This window comes from Seriola dumerili, unplaced genomic scaffold (assembly GCF_002260705.1).
Source record: "Seriola dumerili isolate Sdu_G_001 unplaced genomic scaffold, Sdu_1.0 BDQW01000283.1, whole genome shotgun sequence".
NCBI classification, from domain to species: Eukaryota; Metazoa; Chordata; class Actinopteri; order Carangiformes; family Carangidae; genus Seriola; species Seriola dumerili.
In genome coordinates this window covers 322,172-347,118 of record NW_019174538.1, presented here as the reverse complement: position 1 = coordinate 347,118, position 24,947 = coordinate 322,172, and the positions used below count along the sequence as shown (strand labels likewise).

General features: G+C 44.6%; 2 protein-coding genes and 1 pseudogene across 2 annotated transcripts; 2 read left to right on the top strand and 1 right to left on the bottom strand.

The window, feature by feature from the left end:
• Positions 1 to 5,751: 5,751 nt before the first annotated feature.
• On the bottom strand, positions 5,752 to 8,319 carry LOC111230729. Its single transcript, XM_022757559.1, has 4 exons — positions 8,115 to 8,319; positions 6,870 to 6,925; positions 6,516 to 6,684; positions 5,752 to 6,306 (listed from the first exon to the last, which is right to left on the bottom strand). Exons 1-4 carry the CDS (start codon positions 8,317 to 8,319, stop codon positions 5,945 to 5,947), a joined length of 792 nt encoding a protein of 263 aa, XP_022613280.1. The 3' UTR covers positions 5,752 to 5,944.
• Positions 8,320 to 9,209: 890 nt separating this feature from the next.
• wdr6 (WD repeat domain 6) lies at positions 9,210 to 15,777 on the top strand. Its single transcript, XM_022757557.1, has 9 exons — positions 9,210 to 9,285; positions 9,466 to 9,612; positions 9,931 to 11,717; positions 11,763 to 12,610; positions 13,169 to 13,246; positions 13,847 to 13,963; positions 14,229 to 14,491; positions 14,555 to 14,768; positions 14,925 to 15,777. Exons 1-9 carry the CDS (start codon positions 9,216 to 9,218, stop codon positions 15,034 to 15,036), a joined length of 3,636 nt encoding a protein of 1,211 aa, XP_022613278.1. The 5' UTR covers positions 9,210 to 9,215; the 3' UTR covers positions 15,037 to 15,777.
• An 8,935-nt stretch (positions 15,778 to 24,712) lies between these two features.
• Positions 24,713 to 24,947, top strand: part of LOC111230742 — a 29,435-nt pseudogene continuing 29,200 nt past the window's right edge.

Genomic DNA, 24,947 nt, shown 5'->3' with positions numbered 1-24,947 from the left:
GGACTCAAGGATGAAATTATAACATTTTGGTGGTCAGAGGTCAAAGGTCGAGGTCGTGTTTTGGCCTTGTGATTACGATATCTCAAGAACTCCTCGAGGAAATCGCTTCAAATTTAACACAAACATTCACCAGGACTCGAGGACGAGCTGATTAGATTTTGGTGGTCAAAGGTCAAAGGTCAAGGTCAGTGAATGCAAAACACTTTTTAGCCATTACTCAAGACTTCACACAGAAATTCTGACAAAATATTTTCCTTGACTGGATAAACAGATGTGACCTGGAAGTCTGAGAGGAGGAGGGATACGACCACGAGGAGGTGATAATAGTTTTATTTAATGATTGTGCCGTGGAAACGTGGAGCAGAGCAGATCAGAGGGAAGGCGTGATCATCTCTCAGTGTGCAGGTCATATCCAGCAGGTATCTACCTGAAGTTATCAGCACCTGAATCCCACTGACTCAGTCACATCAGAATTATATTCTTTATACATGAGACATTTGTGAGGAAAGAGAGCGAGCTGTAAATCTGTAGGTCCCGACTTTGATCCAGCGTCAGCCGTCATGAAGGCAGAGTCCACACCGTCAGCACAGATTTGCTCTCATTGTTAGGATTGCTGTTCAAAGGCGAGGTCCCATGATCCGGCTCAGCTTCTGCAGCAGTTTCAGAGGAGACGAGATGTCAGTTGTGTCAGCGCTAAAAGCCTCTAAGTGGCTTTGAGATGCAAGTTGTTCCATCAGCAGCTGCTCCTCTCACAGCTGCTGGAGCGAGCGCCGAGTTGATGCCTTTAGGTAACGACACACGGGAGGGGGCGGGCGGCCCTCACCAGCCTTCACACGGATGAAGACGTCGTGAATAACTTAGATGTTTTTTGTAATGAAAAAATGCAGCGGGTTAAAAAACTGAAGGAAAGATGAGGTTTTCCATGGTCTGAGTTTCCTCGAGCAGAGAGACTGACAGTCAGAAAATACTGTTAATGACAATAATCACATGAGAACAGCAGGAGAGGAAGAGAGTCTGAAACTACGTGAGGTTTAGAGGAAGAAATGAGGTCAGAAACGGTGACTGAGGAGGAAGGTGGGATGTTACTCGTCATCACAGAGAAATAAAGAAATAAACAGGGAGCTGATGAGATGTATTGAGTGGACGTGAACACACACATCACACACACATCACACACCTCGCTCTGAGCTGCTTTATCGTTCCCGTGGACCGGGGACGTGACAAACGAACCCATGTGTGACAGTATTGTTGCCAAATCGTGGTCCTGCTGGGTAACGCTGCCTCTTTTAAAGGAGCAGTCCACCTTAAACAATCCAACACTGATTCCCTCTTACTCTTTCATTTCCGTTTAGTCTTTTCACAGAACCATTTTTCTTCAACCGACGAAACCTTTAACTTGTACAGACATGAGATTTATTTTATCCATTGATCATTTATTGACATTGTATTGATTATTTATGTTGCCATTTTGTACGAGAGGCTGTTGAAGAAGTATTTGTAATTTTGTTTTGTTGTTCAAATGTTCCTTTTGTTTAAATGTGACGTCTCTTCTGCTCTCGAGTCTCTCGCTGAAACAAACTCACAGATGGAGGAAAAGAGAAAAAGAGAAAAGATGAAAATGTTAATTTATCCTCAACAGGACACTGAGCTTTTACACATTTAAACATAAGCAGAATACAAAGTTATTAACTTGATTGTCTGGAATAATCTTCATTAGGTCCATTGATCCTCTCCAGACTGAACACGTGAACATATCTATGCTAAAGGTTAATACTGGGTGTTATAGTGCAGTTATATTCCAAATCAAAGCTTTCTTCTCCCTGTCCACTTTTATACATCCCAGGCTGAAGCTTCACAAGCACAAAATCAGATTATTAACCAGTAATTGAGCTGCTTCTACAGGACAGACTTCAGCTTCAGCTTCATCTGGTTTGGACCAACAACAGAAAGACGGAGCTGAGACTCAGACGCTGTGATGAGCTCAGAAAAAAGAAGCAGAGTGAGAGAGCGAGACGGAGAGAGGAGGAGGAGGAGGGAGATTGTCTTTGTTAGCTTGTGTGTTAATTATGGGATGCCTTCTATCCCGCCGTTGGCAAGGGGACGGCGGCATGGAAACAGCTGTTCCCCTGTTACCGCTTAAACGAGAGAAATGTTGGACATTAAAAAAATGACTTATTCCTACAAGACGCGTGTGTTTACATTTATTCTTTGTGTGTGTGTTCATATATTATCATTATTATTATTATTATTATTATTACTAATGAGCCTCTGACATAACATGTAACATAATTACATCTTTTCACCAGTGTTTTGTAAATGATTTGTGGGTCCAGCCCTGCAGCAGGCCCCGGGCCACAGGTTGGGAACCGCAGAATTAGAGCATTCACTTGTGATGGTTGAGGTGTTTGGGAATGCATTATGTCAATGACAGGTCCCGACAAATACAGGTGTACAAGGATGAGTGTGTGTTGCTGTCTGATATTCATGAGCAGATGTGTTCAGGTGCAGAGGAAACATCCTGACAGACACGTTTTTCTGGAAGGTTTTCTCTCCGTTTTCTTTTAACTCAAAGTTCTGTCATTCTGAGCTGAACTGAGATGTTCAGCTGTCTCCTTGATTCCCAGCAGGAAGTGTGAGCTGCTGACAGCAGCACCGGCTGAGACTGAACATCCATCAGCCCTTAAACGAACCTGGAAACAGGCTTAAACATAATCTGGTCAGAGGCACGAGACACGTTTAAACAGGTACAACTCAAAATGAATGTTGGCTTTGAAACACAGGTGAAAGCAGGAAGTTGACTTTGAAGTTAGATGAGGACTTCGATATAACTCCATGTCTGTGCGTTGACTATGGAGCTGGAGCTAAGAGGTGCTTAGCTTAGCTTAGTTTAGCATAAAGACTGAAAGCCGGTGGGAACAGCTAGCCTGACTGTCCAAAGTTCAGAAACACATCTACCAGCACTGTGAAGCTCAGGTGTGCGTCCCCATGTCATTCCCAGCAGGGTATTGACTCTAAAGCTAGCTTGACTTCCGGTCGCTGTATCTATCGTTTCTGTCACTTTCGCGGGTGTGACCGTGTCCCGTTGATGAACGAGCTAGTCCAAAGGTCCTCTGTTCACTCGCTAGTCAAACATGCGGCAGTTTAATTCGGGAGTTTGCGCATGCGCATTGAGGATAACCTACCGTTCTGAGATCTGTTACGATATTTTAGCGTCATACGCATGCGCAGACGCGGCATTAAGCGTTAAGAGGCAGCAGCAGGAAGTAAACAGCTAATGACGCTGAGTTATCCTCTCTGTGTGAGATCTGCTGTAAGTTAGAGACAGAATATTGCTACAGGAGTAGAGCAGCTGCTTTCAGGAATAGATCAGTACGTAGAGAGAGAGAGAGATGAGCTAGTTAGTTAGCAGTGTAGTTGTGAACTTCCGGCTGTTTGTCAGTTAATAAATGTTAAGACTCCTCGAGACTGAAGTTCCCGCGTCTCCTCTGAGCTTCAGCTACACTCCAGACTGTGAGCCAGGAAGATGAACAACACTGAGGCAGGTAAATACAGATTCTACACTGTCACTGTGTCGTTGTCAGTTAATGGTAAATATGATGAAGATTATCATAGAAGTGATTTGGGATATTCTTCCTCTGTACTGCTCATCTGATGTTTACTGTCAGTTCAGAAGAAGAATCCTTCTCCTTCCTCAGACAGGAAGGAGAAGGAGGTGAAGGAGAAGGAGAAGGAGGTGAAGGAGAAGGATGAAAAGCTGAAGGTGGAGGAGAAGGAGGAGGTGAAGAAGGTGAAGAAGAAGAAGGTTGAGGAGAAGGAGGAGGAGAAGGTGAAGGAGGAGGAAGAGAAGGTGAAGGAGGAAGAGAAGGAGGAGGAAGAGAAGGAGGAGGAGGAAAAGGTGAAGGAGAAGGTGGAGGAGAAGGTGAAGGAGGAAGAGAAGGAGGAGGAGGAGAAGGAGGAGGAGGAAAAGGTGAAGGAGAAGGGGGAGGAGAAGGTGAAGGAGGAAGAGAAGGTGAAGGAGGAGGAGAAGGAGAAGGGGAAGGTGAAGGAGGAGGAGAAGGGGAAGGTGAAGGAGAAGGAGAAGGTGAAGGTGAAGGAGGAAGAGAAGGAGGAGGAAGAGAAGGAGGAGGAGGACAAGGTGAAGGAGAAGGTGGAGGAGAAGGTGAAGGAGGAGGAGAAGGTGAAGGAGAAGGTGAAGGAGGAGGAGGAGGTGAAGGTGAAGGTGACGGAGGAGGTGAAGGTGAAGGAGAAGGTGAAGGAGAAGGGGAAGGAGGAGGGGAAGGTGAAGGAGAAGGTGAAGGAGAAGGTGAAGGAGGAGAAGGAGAAGGATGAAAAGCTGAAGGTGGAGGAGAAGGAGGAGGTGAAGGTGAAGGAGGAAGAGAAGGAGGAGGAGAAGGTGAAGGAGGAGGTGAAGGAGGAGGAGAAGGTGAAGGAGGAGGAGAAGGTGAAGGAGGAAGAGAAGGAGGAGGAAGAGAAGGAGGAGGAGAAGGTGAAGGAGAAGGTGAAGGAGGAGGAGAAGGTGAAGGAGAAGGTGAAGGAGGAGGAGGAGGAGGAGAAGGTGAAGGAGGAGGAGGAGAAGGAGGAGGAGGAGGAGGTGAAGGAGAAGGTGAAGGTGAAGGAGGAGGTGAAGGAGAAGGTGAAGGAGGAGGAGGAGGTGAAGGTGAAGGTGAAGGTGAAGGAGGAGGAGAAGGAGGAGGAGGAGGTGAAGGAGGAGGAGAAGGTGAAGGAGAAGGTGAAGGAGAAGGTGAAGGTGAAGGTGAAGGAGGAGAAGGAGGAGGAGGAGTCCAGACAGAGCAGAAGATGGAGGAGAGAGTCAGAGAGATTTTGGGGGGTTGTTTTACTATAAAGCCTAAAATAGTGTGTGTGGAAAACACAGTTCTGTAGAGCTCTGTGTTGTGTTGGCCTGGGGCTGTTTTCCTGGTTTGGTCTAAGCCCTTTAGTTCCTGTGAAACATCACAGTTATATTCTAGTATTATAGAGTGTGTCAGCAGACTGGAGAAGGCCCTGACGAGGAGCTCTGACTCCATCACCTGTGGGATCAACACCAGCCTGTAATATTAATGCCAACATACTTCTGGCCGTGTAGTGTATGTTTCTCCACTCATTTTTTCAGGTGTTTTCTTTGATTTGTACCCAACGCAAATTTATTTACAAAGCAAAAACAGATCAAACATACGTACTCGTGTTAGCATGCAAGACGTCTGTAAAGACTCCATGTAGAAAATGTCACTGTCTCTATCTGCAGTGATCAGATCTGATCTCAGTGCAGCTTTAAAACAGACTCTGGCCTCTAGAGAAACATCATCTTACACATCAGTGAACAGCCTGTGATTTAATGATCAATGACAGATAAAACTAAACGTGATTTTGATCATTTCACACGGTTCATTTCTACAAGATGTGCAAAGTAACTCATTACTACTACTTGTGTTCCAGAGCATTTCCATGTAGTTTTAATTAACCTTTTGGGTTAATTACCTCCCAGTTTTCACCTGTGTTTGTTGGTTTGTTTGTCAACAGGATATGTAATCCTGTTGACAAACAAAAGTACTGAACCGAGTTGCACCTGAGCTGGAGGGAGGGGGAGGAGCTGGTTGAAGAGGTGGATCCAGGATTTTTTGACATGTTTCTCAGGAAATAATGTTTGAATCTTCATGAAAAAATCCGACATCTTTATGGAGTTGATCATTATCTGGATCTGCACCAAGATCCAGATAATGATCCAGATGATGATCTACCTCAGAAGGTCATCGTCATGTTCCTTATTCAGCCTCATTCATTCACTCATTTTCTCTCTGTGTAAAAACAGCTGATTTAAAGCAGCTGAGAAACTTCCCTCTGCATTCAAGTACAAAAACCATGTATAAAAATAGCAACAGTTCCATGACATGTAGAGAAAAGAGACACAAGTGAAACAAACACTAATAAAAACACAAGTTAAATCAGTTCATCCTGTGGGATCAGAGGCTTTCTCCTCTTCATCGCTGCTGCTGGAGGAAGACGGCGGCACGTCCTCGCCCATCCTCTTTAACTTGGCTTTGTAGTACGCCTTCTTCATCCTGAAGGCCTTCTCCTTCTGCCGGGCCGCTCTCCTCTTCTCCCTCACCAGCTCCTGCTCCCAGGCCAGAACCTTCATCCTGTTCTCCCACTCCAGGATCTTCATCTGCTGCTGCTGCTCCAGAGCCTGAGTCCTCTGCTGCTGCTCCAGACTCGACAGCTCCACGGAGTCGTGCTGGACCGAGCGGCGGCCGGCGTCTTCCGCCTCGCTGCCTGATGAGTGGAGACGATGGCTGATGAGCCTGGAGGTTCCTGCGGGGTCAAAGTTCAAACAGGTCAGTGAAGGGAACTTTGCTTTTTTCCTTTAATTTGAATAAACAACGTGTAGAGATCAGCTGTTTACATGAAAGGTTCTTAATTAACAACTGATCTTGATTGACATCAATATTTAACGACACAATGTTCACTGTGTTTCTAGGCAACGGACACTGGACAGGTGGCAGAGCTTTATCTGTGGGTACCTGGAGCTGTGAAGTAGGCAGAGGGAAAAGCCACATCCTGTAGCTCGGCATTGTGGGAGGTGGAGTTTGAAGTGGGGCTGTGGTGCAGCTCTGACCAGTCGCTGCCTGTTATTCTGTCCAAGGCGTCACGCTGGAGGCAGACGGCCACTTGCTCCTTGGTGTCTTCACTCTGAGGAGGAACAGAGTGAGTTCAGGGGTCGTTTCATGCTGGTGCAACATTTCTTACATTAATGTTGAGTTATGAATCTTAATCCATCACCAGGAGCTGCTGCAGGTTTATCATCATGCTGTTCTTTGGTTTAAATATATAAATATCAAATGAATATAAACCATAATGAGTACTTTGATATTTACCTGAGTGATGGTGCCGTTCATCTGCCCAGCAGCATTTATCATCATCAGATTTCCTGCTGAGGGGACAGACACAGGGAGGGGCTGCAGGTTAATGCAGTTTAATAAAATGAGCAGAGAGCGCCTCCCTCTGGTGGGGCCAGGTACAACATCACCTTCACAGATGCTGCACATTGTTCAGCGTGTTCTTGTGGATAACACCAAATGCAACTGTTCAGAGTTTGTAAGTAATGAGATATCCGTCTGCATGTGAAGGAGACATGGATTTATTCAGGGCTGTAAATCTTTACTCAAACAATGAGAAAATCCACGTCAGTCTCAGATTTACCGTCAGTGAAGAAGTTTCAGGTTGAGTTTTGTAAATAAAATTTAGAAATCCTTCTCTTTACATTCACATTTTACACTTTGAAACTACTTTCAAGGATGATTTCATCCTTTTCCAGGAGAGTTTCTTTCCAAGTCGAACTGTTTGAATTGAACATGCTTCAGTGCAGCAGAACAGACAGTGTTTAGTTCTGATGGCAGCAGGTCTGCAGCCTGATGAAGCACAATTACTAGAAATCCCTCAAAAGGTTTTAGTAAATGACAAAAAACCAAATGGCTTCATTATTACTATTAAACTGTTTCACTGGAAACTGCAGGAAACTTTCATATTTTATCTAAATATGATTTTGTGACTGTGTATTAGTATTATTATTATTATCTTAGATATTTTTTCTTCTCTACTCTCTGTGTTCTTTGTGTATTTGATGTTGAATTGCTTCATGTGGATGTTTTCAATGACTGGTTGAAATGAAGGGGCTTCCATCCTCTCCTGTACTATCTCTATATGTTTTATTATATATCTTTTTACTGTGTAATATCTCACTGAAACTGCTGTGCAAATAAATTAAACTAAAAACTAAATTAAACTTTTCCATCACAGTTCTGACTTGACTTTTTAAAGGTCTAACAACATGTAGAGCTCAGAGTAAGTGATACAGGATTATTATTATTACTGTGGATCACTACTGTAAACTGACTATACTACACTGCAAGGTGCGTTTATTGTTGTCATGCAGAAATCTAATATATGCACATTAAGAACACTCAGAAAAGGTGTGGCTGAGGACCTGGGACAGATGTTTCAAACAGCTGTTGGAGGTAAATTAACTGCAGCATCACAGCCCACAGAGGAGCCAGCTGTGCAGTATCTCATACACTCATACTCAGTGTGTGTGTGTCTGTCCGTGCTTTTTTCACTGTTACCTTCCACTAGCTTGCGGACCGCCGCTTTGTGGCCAGCTCCCCCTGCGTGGCTGGTGAGAGCAGCCTCGCCCATGGTCTGGAGTTTGATAGATTTACAACAGGCCCGACACCTGGCGAAGTGAATGTCCTGCACATCCTTCAGCAGCCAGTCCTTGTAAATGTCCTTGGAGAGCCAGGAGTCCTGGAATTTACATTTTCCAGGCATAGTTAGCTACGAAGTTAGCAGCTCCGCTACTAACGGACAGCCTCTTACCTTCTCCTGCCTCCTGATGCGTTCACGGTCCACCCGGAAGATCCAGATACATCTTGTTCCACTGGCATTTTGATGGAAATGACTATATTTTCACATAAAGTTAGGAAATCTAAAGGTCCATCTACTAGAACTACTTCGTTTGACGTCTGTTATTTTTAGATAATACTAAAAAGAACTGAAAACGGTGACAAAGTGTAGGAAAATCACAATTGTGTATAGTAAATAAGTAAAGGAATATTGCTATATATAATACTATAGTAAAGAAATTAAAACATATTTTTGTATTAAGAAAAATGGCAACGACAGTTAAAGAAATGAACCAGTAAACAAAGTGGTTAGACTATGAGACACGTTAAAATCAAATTTATTATTTACAGAAAAATTTGAAGGCAGCACAACTCAACGTTGGTCGGTAACGTCTGTCGTTCCCTCCAATAGAAACACGGCCAGCCTTTTCTCTAACCAATCAGCAGCGAGAAATCCGGCGGTGCCGCCTGATTGGTTTAAACTACGGAAGACAAAGCGGAAACACATGTGTTCCAGGTTTCTGGTCGTGGATGTGAAATAAAGATGATTTCATGAAGATTAGAAACACGTTTCTTCAGCGTTTGAGTTGTTGTGTGAGTAAATACTGTAGCGACATTAACGCTGTTACTGTTCTTCACTCTTTACGTTTGTTTTATAAATAACTGGAGAACAGAAGGCTGCTACTCGGTTGTTTTGCTAACGGAGGCTAACGGAGGCTAACGGTGACCGGACTCAACACGTGTGGAACAGGTGTTTGTTGTGACTGATTATTTTTCATGCAGCTGTGATCATGTGCTGAGGTTTTGGCTCATCGTTCAGACATGCAGACAGCAGCTCTGGTGGCTCCTGTCACGGCTCTGGAGTTCCTGCAGGAGGAGTTTCTCCTGACAGGTAGGTGGCGCTGTTTCAAACCTACACAGTCACTGTCCTGCTGATCAGCTCTGTTGTGACTAATGCAGATATTTATTTTACACACAATTGAAGAAACCAGTCACTGCTACATCTGTTTGTTTCAATGTAGACACATTGATACACACTGAACTAGATTATTTGATGGCTCTGTCCTGGCAGGTGAGGGTCCAGTCTTGACCGTGTACAGGCTTCAGCCTCACCCTGAAGCCGGCGCCTCACTGAGCGTGCTCCAACACCACAGAGTCCATGGAATAAGACCCAGAGGTCAGAGCTGCGCCACAGGCGCCGGCAGGAAGAACAAACATGGTTGGTACAAACACATGTTGTTTTCACTTGTCAGCGAGGTTATTTTTCTCTTTTCTCTTTATTATTATTTATTTGTAATCGACAGAAGTGAGTGAAATCAGACTTAGATAGACAGACGAGCCTTAGGAGAAGGAAATGTTTATCACAGTTTAGTGATCTGCTGGATTGATTAGTAATAACCATGAAACAAATGGAAGAACTCCTTTGAATTTAAATACTTCAGGTATGTATAAACCTCAGGTGACAGGAATATTATCTGTAGTGTTGGTAAAGAGTTTATTTTTGTCTTTATTCACTAAATCCCTTCTCGTCCGTCAGCTCAGTCCCCAGGACGGAGCTCCACCACAGAGCCCAGCTCCTATGACCTGGCAGTGTTTGGAGGAAAGGCAGTGAGGCTGGTGAGGCTCCATGTGGATCTCCAGGATGAGGACCACCTGCACTTGGAGGTCCAGGGTCCCCTCATGGAGTTAGGGGACTGGGTCCTGGATGTCCGCTGGCTCTCTGGAGGCAAACAGCCACTTCTGTGTGTGGCAGTGGCCCACAACAGTGCTCTTCTCCTGGACATCAGTACAGGAGCTGCCCTGGTTCAGCGCTCCTGTCAGGAGGGGTGTCTGCTCTACTCTGCCCTCCTTCTAGTCCATGAATCTTGGGCGGATGCTGTTGTAGTAGGAGGGACTGTTTTCAACCAGCTGGTTCTCTGGAAGCCTGGAGGAGGAGCAGGAGCAGGAGGAGGAGGAGGAGCAGGAGCAGGAGCAGGAGCAGGAGGAGGAGGAGGAGGGGGGAGTGACTCTGACTGTCAAGCTCCAGTGGAGAGGCGTCTGCTGGGACACAGTGGGGTCATCTTCAGCATCTCTTACCTCCAGGAGAAAGGATGGCTGGCTTCAGCCTCTGATGACCGCAGTGTGAGGGTGTGGGGGGTCGGTGCTTTAGGGGGCCCTGGGGGGAGGTGTGGGGACCGGAACCCGGCTTGTTTAAGGGTCCTGTATGGACACCAGGCCAGGGTGTTCTCCGTGCGTCTCTCCCCGGGGAAAGTGTTCAGTGCCGGGGAAGATGGGGCTTGTTTAGTCTGGGACTGGGCCGGAGGAGGGAAGGTGGTTCGGACGTTGAAGGGACACAGAGCAGGGGGGGTGCGAGCACTGGCAGTCAGTGAGGCAACAGGAGATGAGGAGAGATGGGTGGCCACAGGGGGGGCAGATGGGGGGGTGAGGTTGTGGAGAGTGAAGGAGAGTGAGGGAAGGAAGGAGGAGACGGAGGAAGCAGTGACAGAGAAGATAACTGACCTGAACTTCCCTGGGCTCAGTGCTCCTAAAGTGATGTGTGGAGCAGCAGCAGAGGATGGAGACAGCAGCTGGAGCCAGAGGAGGTTTGTGGTCTGTACTGACCAGGGGGAAGTCTATCAGTACAGCACAGGGCAGTGGGAGATGGTGTGGCGAGGGACGTCTGAGTTTCAGTCCTACTGTGTGATGGAAACAGTTTCCATCAGAGCCACAGACTCAGCAGTCAGAGTGAGTTTGTGTGCTGTGGGAAACCTCAGCGGCTCCGTTCAGGTGTTTCCCGTCTCTCGGCCTCAGTGTGGGATTCTCCTCTCGGCTGGATCAGGGAAGATCCACAGTCTGATCTGGCAGGAGGGAGGAGGAGGTGTGTGTTTGTTGGCGTCAGGTGCTGAAGGACTCGTGTATCGCTGGTGTGTGGAGGTCACATCACATGACTCCTTAACTCTCAGTGTAAATCCTCTTCCTCCTTTCCTCCTTCCCCCTTCTGCCAAACGCTGGCTGCTGGCCGCGGTGCGCCTCCACTCCAGGCCGCAGGAGGCGCTGTGGGTCTGTGGGGACAGGAGGGGGTCTCTGCTTTTGTTTAAGGAAGTTGGACAGAAGAAGAAGGGAGACGACAGTTTGTTGACGGGCAGGGAACGAAGTGAAGAGGAGGAAGATGGAAGTGATGGAGATGGAAGAAGAAAGATGGCGGAGCAGCGAGAGAGTAAAGACGTGCTGCGGCCACTGAGCTGCCTGTTCGGGGTTCATGGGAAACAGGGAGTGACGTCGCTGAGTGAACACAGAGGACTGCTGTACAGCAGCGGCAGGGACGGCTGTGTGAGAGTCTTCAGAGTGGAACCTGAAGAACCTGAAGAACCTGGAGAGACAGAAGAGAAGAGAGAGCGGCTGCAGCTGCAGGTTCTGAGAGTCCAGCGGGCCTGCAGAGGGATGGAGTGGCTGGAGCGAGTTCTGATTCTTGAAGAGGAGGAAGAGGAGGAAGAGGAGGGCAGAGAGGAAGGTGACAACCAGGCCAGAGAAGCCAGGATCGTCATCGCTGGTTTCCACTCTGTCCACTTCGTGGTCTGGGACCCGGTGAGGCAGGAGAGGCTGCTGGCGGTGCCTTGTGGGGGGGGGCATCGCTCCTGGATCCTCTGGCCGTCCAGCAGAGGGGTGTGGCCTGGATACGGAGCTCTGGTCTTCATCAAGCACAGGGCTGTCCTGGCTTCACAGCCCCCAGGAGAGGAGCCGAGCCGGGCGGGGAGGGCAGGAAGGACCGGAGGGTGGGGCCTGAGAGAGGGCATCCATGGGAGGGGGGTAGGGTGTGTGTGCAGGCTGGGGAGGATAGAGGGAGCTGGGAGTGAGAGGAGGGAGGAGCGGAGAGGGGGAGGGCAGTGGGAGGTGGTGGTTACTGGGGGGGAGGACACCAGTTTAACCATCGTGGCCGTTCATCCCGCCTCTGGCTGCGTCAGGGTCCTCTCAGTTATCAACGACCACATCTCCAGCGTCCGGACCGTCGCCTCGGTAACAGAGGGACACAGCGTTAACCAATCGCAGTCTCTCTCCGCCCTGCTCGTCTCAGCCGGCGGCCGGGCTCAGCTGCAGTGTTACCGGCTTCTGATTGGCTGGGACCGGCAGAGACTGGCCCCCTCCTGTCAGGTGATCCAGGTGGCCGCTCACCGATTGGACGAACAGTGGGAGAGGAAGCGGAACCGACACAAGACGGTGAAGATGGATCCAGAGACGAGGCGAGTGGCTGTTCTCTCCTCACACCTTTATCATCTGAGTTTACAGTTCTGTATGTCCAGAGAAGAGGTTTCCTCTGCTTCACCCTTCATCCACCCTCATTAGAAACCTACACACTGTGTGATGCAACTCCTCAGCATCATCCATCTCTTGTTATTATTATTGTATATAGTTATTGTATTTATTCTTGAGTCACAACGATGTTTTTAACCAGCCTGTGGAGCCAAAGGTGAATTTTTACATTGGTGGACAATAAAGATTATTATTATATATTTTTATTGGTTTATTATTGGTATTATTATTATTGTTATAATAATAATTATTATTATTGTTATCATTAATGTTATTATTATTATTATTATTATTATTATTATTGTTATTATTATTATTAGTGTGATTATTATTATTATTATCATTAATATTATTATTATTATTATCATTATTATTGTTATTATTATTATTATTGTTATTATTATTATTATTATTAGCCTACAGGCTGCAGATAAGAGGTTTCTACAGTTAAAGGAATGAGCCCTGGCCTGTTTCCTGTGTGTGTTCAGGTACATGTCTGTGGTGGTGTTGGGTCAGAGGACAGACTCTGTTCTTCTGGCTCTGGGCTGCAGTGACGGAGCTGTCAGGTTGGTGCACTCACCTGTTCTCCACAGCAGGAGAAGAGATGATAAATGTTAGAATATAAAAACACTATGTCTTCCAGCTGTTCTAAACAAGGTTATCGTAGTTTGGGATTTGTCATTTTTATTTTGTTTTGACGTTTTGTTTTTTTAATTTCAGTTTATTTTATTTATGTACTTCATTTTTATTTGGTGAGACAAGACAAAGACAAGGAGGGTAATATAACAGGATATAACATGACAGCTTTTGTTATTGTTGTCATATTCTGACTTATTGAGAGAAAAGAAAAGAAAAATGAAAAGAACATTTTCAGTTTAGTTTTAATAGGTTTTAAAGCAGCTTTGCTCATTTAGTTTAGTTTTATTTTTTTTTAAATAGTTTTTTAAACACACGACACACTTTCACTTAGTTTTTATAAATCCTCATTTTTATTTCTGTCTCAGTTAAAATGTTTTTGTCCTTTCATTAGCTTTAGTTAATGATAATAACTCTTCTTCAGCAGTGACGCTTTGAACTGGAAGACAAAGTTAAACATACATGAGATCTGTGAGACCATTAAGTTGATACAGCTCGTTGATCGTCGTGTTTCCCCTCTCTGTCTCCAGGTTGTTCTCGGTCAGTGAAGTCAGACGACACATTGATTTGTTGTGGGAGACGTTTCACCATCAGCGCTGTGTGCTCAGTGTCGCCACCTGCAGCCTGGAGGACGGAACAGGAAACAGGTGATCCTCTGTTTGTTCAGCCTGAAGCTCTTTGAAAAACCATCTGATTGTTTTTATATATGTTTTAATATGTTAATATTTGTTTTAATATGTTGTTTAATTATTTTAAATCACACTAAAGAAAAGAGTGAAATATAGGAAGACATATTGGAAGCTGTGGCCTCGGCCCGTCTGTATATGTGTGTGTGTATATATACACACACACACACACACACACACACACAGTATGTATAGTTTCTCTGAGCTGCTGTCTGCTGTCTGTCAGGTACCAGCTGCTGTTCAGCGCTGCCACAGATGGGAAAATTGCAGTGTGGGATTTGAGTGACACCTCCTCCTCGACCGATACTTCTCCACCAATCCCCTGCCTCGACATTCCCGCCCACCAGAGCGGCATCAACTCATTGGCTGTTTGGGCAGAGAAACTGGGACAACAAGGCGGTGGTTGCCTGGTAACTGTTGCTAGCGGAGGGGATGATGGGCAGCTGACAGTGTCCACAGTTAAGGTGCATTACCCAGAGGAGGGGGGGGGTGGGGGCAGCAGAGGATTCTCTGAGAAGCTCATTTCTTCACAAAACCAGATCCAACCTCCAGACCGGCTTCAGCTCCGCCTCCAGGGCCACGCCCACATCCCACTGGCCCACGCCGCCCCTCTGACCGCCCTGAGGCTGCTGACCCCCGGCCTCCTGGTCTCTACTTCTTCAGATCAGAGGGTCTGTCTGTGGAGGGTCTGCAGTACCGCTGTCTGCCACAGAGAGACGCTGTGCTCCCACGTAGCAGACGCCGCAGGACTCGCAGTGTGGGAGGGGCAGATGACGGACAGGGAGGAGGGAGACGAGAAGAGGAACACAGGATCTGAGCATGAGAAGGAGATTGTGATTCGGAGTCAGACCGGATCAGAACCAGAGGGTCCAGAGCAGGAGACAGGAAGTCCAACAGAGACTGAGACGGGTTGTAAAGAGAGGACAGGATGGGTGCTGGTCTGTGGTCAGGGTCTCCAGCTGCTGCGAGTCAGAGACACGGAGAGCGAAGAAGAGACGGGGACGAGAAGAGAATCACAGAATCAGAACATCTGACATTATTAATTATCTGTAAAATCACAAGGTGCAGCTGCATGAAGGAGGAAGTGCTTTTAAATAAATGAACTGAGTCATTTTTTATTAAAAGTTGTTTATTCTCCAGCTTTATTGTTAAGACAGGAAGGAACATTATAAAGAGACAGTAAACTCTTTATATTTGTCTCTGAAAATATCAAAATAACAACAATAATAATAATAATAATTGTAATATCTGCGGCTGGAAATAATCCAAAGTAAATAAAAGTCGAAGCTGTGGGAGTGACTCAGGCTTCACACACAGGAAACATTTGGAGCTCATCAAGGAAAAATAAAATCCATGGCTGTTTGAAGAGAACATTAAAAGCATCTCTGGTGTGTTGGAGCCATCTGTGGCCTCCTTCAGGGAGAAGCACCACGCTGCACAAAGATGGCTGAAATGACTGGAGTTATTTTTAATTATGTCACATCTCAGCCAGGAAATAAAACCCTTCGACGTGAAGAGGGACTCTGAAGACCGCCGTCACCAGATCTCTCCAGGAACCAAAGTCCGACCAGAACTGGGGAGATTCGTGGTTTAAATGCAGTTTATGGGTAAAAATCTCCTTCAGCAACTGATTGAACTGTTTTATTGAAGAGCCGGTATGATCACTGCATCACGGTGGATATAAGACGACACATGATATTATAAACACGTTATATACAGATCACAACTGTGGTGGTTGGAGAAGACGAATCATTTTATTTTTATTTTTGGATGTTTGAGATGCTTCATCTACTGAAATAAGATAATAAAATAATCTGCTGGGTTTCTGACCCTTTGTGTTGAAGAGACATAAACCTGTGTGTGTGTGTGTGTGTGTGTGTGTGTGCGCGCGCATGTGTGTGATGGTCAGCAATTCTTATGTTACTGAAGAAGCTAAATGAGCTGTGTGTATGCCTGCCTGCCCACGCTTACAATATTTGTGTGTGTGTGTGTGTGCGCGCGCATGTGTGTGATGGTCAGAAATTCTTATGTTACTGAAGAAGCTAAATGAGATGTGTGTATGCCTGCCTGCACACGCTTACAATATTTGTGTGTGTGTGTATGTATATGTGTGTGTGTGTGAGTGTGTGTGTGTGAGAGAGAGTGTGTGTGCGTGTGTGTGTGTGTGTATGTATATGTGTGTGTGTGTGAGTGTGTGTGTGTGAGAGAGAGTGTGTGTGTGTGTGTGTGTGTGTGTGTGTGTGTGTGTGTGTGTGGAGGTCTAGGTGGGGGTCAGAGCCCATGAAGGGGCCGACTGCAGGTATCCATGAATATTTTAATATTTTAGCCTCGTCTCGTGTTCCCTTTTGTTGAGCGCCGTCTCACCACCTGTCACTCACAGGGGAGGAAGAGGGAGGAAGAGGGAGAGCTAATGTCACCCTGCAAATGAGCGGTGAAGAGGGAAGGAGGAGGAGGGAGGGGGTGAAAGCTCCTGCCACTCACAAACAGAGAGAAGGAGGAAACAATAAACACTCCTCTCATCTTTGTTTCAGGGGAGGGAGGGAGGGAGGAGGAGGAGGAGAACACAGGAGCCACAGTATCTGTGAAACCACCACTATCACTTACAGGGGGGAGGGAGAGTGAAAGCACCTGACGAGGTAAAGCTGAGGTTGGCGAGGACGAGGGAGAAAAGGGGGGAGACAGAAATGATGTTAGATGGGTCACAGGAGAGAAAGAGGGAGGTGAAGAAATGACAGAAGAGACGAGGCAGAAAAACTAAAGGACTGAGTGAAGGAGTCAGACAGAACACAAACCAGGTTTCTGTTCTAAATGCAGTCAGTCAGTCAGTTAGTTAGTCAGTCAGTTAGTTAGTTAGTTAGTTAGTTAGTCAGTCAGTTAGTTAGACAGTCAGTCAGTTAGTCAGTTAGTTAGTTAGTTAGTCAGTTAGTTAGACAGTCAGTCAGTTAGTTAGACAGTCAGTCAGTCAGTCAGTCAGTCAGTTAGTTAGACAGTCAGTCAGTCAGTCAGTTAGTTAGTTAGTTAGTCAGTTAGTTTAGTTTGTCAGTTAGTTAGACAGTCAGTCAGTCAGTTACTTAGTCAGTTAGTCAGTCAGTCAGTCAGTTAGTTAGACAGTCAGTCAGTTAGTTAGTTAGTCAGTCAGTCAGTTACTTAGTCAGTTAGTCAGTCAGTCAGTCAGTTAGTTAGACAGTCAGTCAGTTAGTTAGTTAGTCAGTTAGTTAGTCAGTTAGTCAGTCAGTCAGTCAGTCAGTTTAGTTTGTCAGTCAGTCAGTCAGTTAGTTACTTAGTCAGTTAGTCAGTCAGTTAGTCAGTTAGTTAGTTAGTTAGTCAGTCAGTTAGTTAGTTAGTCAGTCAGTCAGCCAGTTAGTTAGTTAGTTAGTTAATCAGTCAGTTAGTTAGTTAGTCAGTCAGTCAGTCAGTCAGTCAGTCAGTTAGTCAGTCAGTTAGTCAGTTAGTTAATCAGTCAGTCAGTCAGTTAGTCAGTTAGTTAGTTAGTTAGTTAGTTAGTTAGTTAGTTAGTTAGTCAGTCAGTTAGTTAGTTAGTTAGTTAGTTAGTCAGTCAGTCAGCCAGTTAGTTAGTTAGTTAATCAGTCAGTCAGTTAGTTAGTCAGTCAGTCAGTTAGTCAGTCAGTTAGTCAGTCAGTTAGTCAGTCAGTTAGTTAGTCAGTCAGTTAGTCAGTTATTCAGTCAGTTAGTTAGTCATTCAGTTAGTTAGTCAGTTAGTTAGTCAGTCAGTTAGTTAGTTAGTCAGTCAGTTAGTCAGTCAGTCAGTTAGTCAGTCAGTTAGTTAGTCAGTTAGTTTGTCAGTTAGTTAGTCAGTCAGTCAGTTAAGTTAGTCAGTCAGTTAGTCAGTCAGTCAGTTAGTCAGTCAGTTAGTTAGTCAGTTAGTTTGTCAGTTAGTTAGTCAGTCAGTTAGTTAGTCAGTCAGTCAGTCAGTTAGTTGTTAGTTAGTGATCAGAATCAGTTTTCAAACAGGAAGTGAGTTATGGAGGCCAGCTCAAGAAATCTTCAGCATAGAGAAACTTTCCTGCATCTTCTCAACAACCCTGTGTTGTGTGTGTGTGTGTGTGTGTGTGTGTGTGTGTGTGTGTGTGTGTGTGTGTGTGTGTGTGTGTGTGTGTGTGTAGGATGTTTTTTTTGACCCAGGAGAACGAAGAATGAGAGGACGGCAGGGGCTTCACACTCATCTGACAGGTATCTACACTTTCACTCATCTCTCCATCCCGACTCTTCACTGTGTTGGTTTCCTGTCGGTTTTTTTAATTTCAGTTTATTTTATTTATGTACTTCATTTTTATTTGGTGAGACAAGACAAAGACAAGGAGGGTAATATAACAGGATATAACATGACAGCTTTTGTTATTGTTGTAATATTCTGACTTATTGAGAGAAAAGAAAAATGAAAAGAACATTTTCAGTTTAGTTTTAAAAGGTTTTAAAGCAGCTTTGCTCATTTAGTTTAGTTTTTTTTTTTTTTTAAAGTGACCAAAAGCTGTAAACAAACATGTTCACTGAGGACAGATGAACACAACAGACAAGTTGAAGACGTGTTGGTCATTGTGTATGAAATAAACAAAAGTTCGAATTTTCTCTATGATTTAGTTTATTTTAGTTTTTTAAACACACGACACACTTTCACTTAGTTTTTATAAATCCTCATTTTTATTTCTGTCTCAGTTAAAATGTTTTTGTCCTTTCATTAGCTTTAGTTAATGATAATAACTCTTCTTCAGCAGTGACGCTTTGAACTGGAAGACAAAGTTAAACATACATGAGATCTGTGAGACCATTAAGTTGATACAGCTCGTTGATCGTCGTGTTTCCCCTCTCTGTCTCCAGGTTGTGAGACGCTCAGGAGCATCATGAGCTAATAAATGCTAATATGTTCTGGTGCTTTGTAATCACATACACTGTGGCCAGTCTGAATCTGACACAAGGGTTTTAATAACTGCACTCTGGGTGTAACAGCCTGTGTGAATCTATAGTCCCAACCTCTTTGGTCCCAACCTTAATGGTTCCCTCTGAAACAAAGGTTATGTTTTCTGTTCTGCTTCTGTGTGAGCAGGAATTCTCAACAATATGTGGTGGACAGTTGGTTCATGGGATGTGGTTCTGGTTTTAGCAGGATTGTGTTAGCATGGTGACATTTGCTAACTAGAAACCAAAATTGTGGTCAAAGCCAGGGACAAGAACATGTAAGAAAAAATATCAACCAGGATTCAAACCGGTGATCTGCTGCACAGCTCAGCTCGCACAGACCCAAGGGGACCTGCACAAACCTCTCGAACTACTGCCATTTACTAAAAAAAACATTCATCATTTCAGCAAGATTATTACACCATGAGCGCCACAAGGTCCTCCTGCACACTCCTGTGTGTTTTGGTGTTTCTAGATCCAGAAATGTGGAAACAGGAGCGAGTTAAAGAAAAGGCTTTTTTTCTTCTGAACGTAGAAGTCGGCGGAGGATGCAGTTTACATGTTTTGCCACATGGTGGTGCCAAGGCACCGATTTATGACTATTACTGTGAAGCATAGCATCATGTGTTCACAAGCAGCAGCAACAAGCTGCTTCCAGGCTGGGATGTCTAATCACACTTGACATTTTTAGCTGTTTTTCGGGGCGTTTTACTGTGTGACTCTGTACATGATGAAAACACTTGAAAAAGTATCTGAGCCAAACTGATTTCTGCTCTCAGGTTTCCACACTGGTGATGTCACGAGAACGGCTGCCTCTCATTGGTTCGTCTGGGAGTAAAACAGCAGGTGATCCAAACATAACCCTCTGACCTCTCCAGGGAGTAGTGATTAAACCGTTGCTTATCAGTAGACGGGCGTCACTTTATAATGATCCCATTTTAAAACCTGATGTTTCCTCAGAGTAAAGTTTCATCGTTAAGATCAGACTGAAAAAAATCTATTTATACTACAATTAAGAATCAGTCAAATCCAACGTTTTCAAATCAACATCCAATTCTTTAACAAGTGAAAACAGTTGAACTGATTGAACCTTATTAACTTTTATTCTTCTGTTATTTGCTGCTGGCTTTTAATATCTACATGTGCTGAGAGCTTATGCAGCAGTTTTTCTGTCAAGCAAATAACTTGCCGTGAATTTCATGAACCGTTCCAGGCCTGTGTTTCATTCCTCTGGTGGTGGAGAGCTGTGTGTATATGACAGCAATAAACATTATTAATTCCTCGTATTTTCCAATGCTGATGCAGCTGTAAAATATGAGTTTGCAACAGAGAAGAAAATCCAATCCTCATCAACTGCAATATATTGGTCCAATACACTCCAGTGTATATCTGTATAAAACTACAGTATTAATCAAATCGACTGAGTTTTAAGTAATTATCAATTTCACACTGAAAATACTGCACACCTGCTGAAACTGCTGAGGATGACATCAGTCCCACAAAGCAATAAAACAAACTGGACAGCGGTGTTTCAACTTCTCTTCAAAAACAACAGGTAGTAAATAAAATCAAATAATCTGAAGCTTTCACACGTGAAATTGACAGTTTTGGATTAACGTTGAAAAACTAGCTGCGTTGTGTGATGTCAGTCGGTGCCTCTGGTATCATTTCCTGTTAGTATGAAATGAAAAAGTAGATTTACAGAATAGAAGTACATCGTGTATAATTAATATTATTAGCATCATATATAATGGAACTGAGATACAGCATTGATGCCATACTCCTACAATATAGTGTCGTCCACTTAGAGGAATTCAAGAAGTTTTCTGATCTGCCGCTTGAAGTCAGTTCATGCTGCTGTAAAATGATTTTGATGTTGAAGATTGATTCATTTCAATAAGCAGCTCTATTCTTTCCTCCTCTCTCCCCTCTTCTCCTCCAGCCAAGCCACCACACTCCTCCTCGGCTCTCCAGCGTTCCCACCAGGCCAGTCACCAGAAACGCAGCCAGCAGCCGTCGTCCTCCTCCTCTCATCCTCATCCTCATCCAGGGCCTTCTTCTCTCCTCCTCTTGGACACCACCATGGCGCCTTGGGCGGGCTTGGCTCTCTCTGAATCCTCCTTCACCTCCATCCCGCCGCCACCTCCTCCACGACCCCCTCCGCCTCCACCGCCTCCACCGCCTCCTGCTCCTCAGCCCACGCCGTCCACCCCTTATCGTGGGAGAGAGAACAAAGATGAAGAAGCTTCAAGTTCAAGTTTTAACTCTGAGGCTCCATCTCCACCTCTGGTCCTCCAGGACAGTGCAGGTACGACACATTTCTTACTGAAAATGTTCAAAACGCTGAATTTAAAATAAATGAGTGAGTGAAAACAGACACTGTAGTGCAGCAATACTGGAAATAGGGACGTTTTTCAGGATTTCTTTAATGTAACACCATTAGTTTTGAAGGAGGTGTGTTCAGGTGTGTTCAGGTGCATGAAGATGATTCACACCAGGTGTGGGTGAGGTTATTCGACCTTCAGTGACACAAAAAATGTTAGGGCACAAAGATTTGATTTAATTTGACTTTCTGATGAAAAACAAACAAGAAAATAATAGAAATGACATGAAAATCATAAATTATTCACTTTTTGATATAAATAAAAAACCTGTTTTAAGAAGCAGTCCGTTATCATGTATCAATTAAGATGCATCATGTGATCATGTATCAATCCACCAGAATCTATAAATGTGTAAATATATTTATTTTCATAGAAACTCGTCCCTTTCAGCAGGTGAATGTAAGAACAGTCTAAATATTGTGTCTATAGTTTATGTAAATGTCATGGTTGACAAGGACCGGAGCTTTTCAGACTGGCTCAGCTTCTACTGTTCTGAGATCAGTTATGATATTAGTTAGCAGTTAGCAGTATAATATATGCACACAACCAATCCAAGTTGCCAGGACTGCTACAGTGACATGTTGTCAGTAGCTTGAACACGCAGGTCAAGGTGGCCGCACGACCTACAGTTCAGAGGGAGGGGCCAAACCCACTGTGTAATAGATCCATACCAATCAAAACACAGTTTTCAGTTTTACTCAAGATGATATACACACTGTACAATAATAACATTTTTAACATTCGAGTTTTGCTATTGCTACATAGCTAATACTAGCATTAACCGCTCTTCACTTACCAGTCCGCCCAAGAGCTTCAGCCACTGATGTTTTTACAATTCAAGAGGTTATAAACGTCCTCTGAGCAGCTGCTTCTACACGTCACAGTGACTCATCAGACAGTAACAAATCATTCCCGGGGCTAGCTGTTAGCATGCTAACTTCAGTGGAAGAAAAGAAGTAATAGAAGGAGTCAAAACAAGACATAGTTGTTTGTTTCCACCTCTGGAGACAGATGTTGGTGAGTAAAGGGACGAAATTTGATGCTGAACTCTTGATGTTTCTTCTAGACTGATAATGCCAACGTTAGCTGTGTAGCGTTAGCAAAACTTGCAAATAGCTTCCTAAGGTAACAGTTTCCTAATTAACAATCATAACTTAACTGTTAGCTATAGCTATCTAAGTTTAGCTAGGTAACATTAAATAACATTAAAATATTTAGTCTTTATTTATCTATTACACAGGCCGACTGATGCTTGGATGTTACATGACAAACAACATTACATTAATGCAGCTGAAGGTAAAGCACCACACGCTCACACAGGTGTTTTCAGTTATTCTGACTCAGTAGACCTTTGCTCAGGTTGAAACTGGATGAAGCTTTGATGAGAACAGACCTTGTTAAACAGCAGAGACTGTGACGTACAGGTGGAACTAGAATCACTTCCTCCTGGTTGTTTCCTCCACCAACCAACCAAGTCACAGGTCACATGGTCACAGTCTCTCCCTCCTGAGTTACAGTGTTGAGTAATGGCCAGAAGTGTTTTTGCATAACATTATGATGTCACAGTGGACTTGACCTTTGACCTTTAGCATATTAAATGTCATCACTTCATTTTATACTTATGGACATTTGTGTTAAATTGTGTCATAATTAGTGAATGAATTTGTGAGTTTTGGCCAAAAGGTCACAGTGACCTTTGACCTTTAACCACCAAATTCTAATCCGTTAATCAGTTGATCTTTGAGTCCAAGTGAATGTTTGAGCCAAATCTAAACAAATCTCCTCAGATGGTCCTGAGATACTCACACAATGGGTCCGTAACACCTTACTAAGATAGATTATTACGTTACCTCGTCTCTTGCTGCTGCCACAAAATCTCTGTGGTGAAAGAGGTTCTGTTCTGTGAATTGACCAAAATTCATTCACTAATAAAGATGATGGAGACTGTAGGTTTAAGATGAGGGAAGGGAGTTGATGATAAAGCAGAATCTGTGAGAAGTGGTCTGATCAGACGAGTGGAAACACCTGTGTGGGCCAGGTGTGTCCGACCTGTGAAGAACACCTGAAGTAGTTTTAACTTTCACGCAACTACAAAATGTCACTTGACACCCTTTTCCTCTTCATAGTTTTAAGATGCCTGTGGTCTGTGTGGCATCTGTGACCGCGTCTGTTAGAACCTTCTGTTGATCACGCAGAAACACATTCAGTCAAAGAATAGTAGCTGTAGTTTTTACTGTCAAAATGGTAACGACAGTCCTAACCACATCCAGCCCTCTGTGTCTCTGCAGGTGTGGGAGGTAGAGGGTTGCGGGCGAGGCGGAGGGTGTTGCCCCAGCGGCGGGGGCCCCGTCCTCCCCGCCTCCCGCCGCTGCGTCCGGTCACCAACCTGAGCTTCTCCCGGAGCTTCACCTTCTCCTTCTTCGAGCTGCCGCTGCACCAGTCGCCTCGCTGCCGGGCCGAACGCATCAGAAACCTCATGCTGCTCCTGAGACAGATTCACTACTGAACAGTCAGAGCTGCACGGACAGTTCTTACTCATCTATTCACAGAAGAAATGTTCTTTTATCGGTCAGATTAGCAGAGGTGCAGTGAGTGAAGTTTGTATATTTACTATGAAAAATGAAACTAATGTGAGTCTTATTACATCAGTGTGTTTTGGTTTAGAAATGCTGCGTTTTGGGTTTTAATTTTCACATGTCAAATTCTAATTTTATTTGCTTGATAGAGTTAAATTTGCCCTTTATACATAAAACCTGAAGTTACTGACTTTAAACTCCAAAGTGTGGGTGGTTGTTCTGACAGAGTTTCTGTAGGGGGCGCTCTTTATGTTTCATGTGGAGCCCCAGGTCTCCCTCTGATAATCCTGCCTGGTGTAATAAGCCCCTGGCGTCTGTCAGTGTGAGCTCATGTATTTCAGACTGTGGTGAGATTATAAATTAAAGGGCAGTTAAGACGAAAACCGTGTTTTTCTCTCTGTTCTGCTTCTTTATATCTACACGTGTCTTTCATTCTTTTCCTCTCACAGCCGCAGAGATAAACTTCAGTATTTCCATGATGTAGAGTGGACATTAAAAACAGGTTGAAGCACGAAAAACATTTCTCCGTCTCATTTGCTCTTTTTCTCTCTCACTCACCTTCTCTCTCTCTCCCTGTTTCTCACACACACACAGACCATGAGTGTGTGAAAGCTGAGCCGTGATAATAAAAGCATTCAGAGGAATGAATGGGGGTGGGGGCGAAGGGGAGGAGACAGGGGGGGGGGCTGTAAACTCGCTGTAATGTGCAGAGTTCAAGGCTGTTCTCCACCTTCCTTGACTCGTGTGTGTGTGTGTGTGTGTGTGTGTGTGTTACCCTGATACATGCGCTGTAGCACGTGAACTCTTTGAACACATGCGGCTCGGTGCTGATACGGAGCTCGCCCTCTCTCTCCCTCACTGCTTTGGTTTGTTTTGGTTTTCCATACTTACTCGTACTTGTCTTCTTGGTTGTCATGTAAGCTCACACACACACACACACACACACACACACACATTGGGACACACACATGAAACACACACTCAGTATTGAAACAAAATCAAAGTGAAACTTGACAGTGATCTCTGACATTGATTTCAGATGGAGCTGAACGGTCGTCCTCTCCAGGGGCA

What these genes read in the sequence shown, in the direction of transcription:
- wdr6 (XM_022757557.1), top strand. Translation starts at nt 9,216, where the DNA reads ATGCAGACAGCAGCTCTGGTGGCTCCTGTCACGGCTCTGGAGTTCCTG. An exon ending in GGAGGAGTTTCTCCTGACAG is followed by an intron (nt 9,286 to 9,465) that starts GTAGGTGGCGCT and finishes CTGTCCTGGCAG; the next exon opens with GTGAGGGTCCAGTCTTGACC. An exon ending in CGGCAGGAAGAACAAACATG is followed by an intron (nt 9,613 to 9,930) that starts GTTGGTACAAAC and finishes CTCGTCCGTCAG; the next exon opens with CTCAGTCCCCAGGACGGAGC.
- LOC111230729 (XM_022757559.1), bottom strand. Translation starts at nt 8,319, where the DNA reads ATGCCTGGAAAATGTAAATTCCAGGACTCCTGGCTCTCCAAGGACATT. An exon ending in TGAACGGCACCATCACTCAG is followed by an intron (nt 6,685 to 6,869) that starts GTAAATATCAAA and finishes GTTCCTCCTCAG; the next exon opens with AGTGAAGACACCAAGGAGCA. An exon ending in TGCCTACTTCACAGCTCCAG is followed by an intron (nt 6,307 to 6,515) that starts GTACCCACAGAT and finishes TTGACCCCGCAG; the next exon opens with GAACCTCCAGGCTCATCAGC.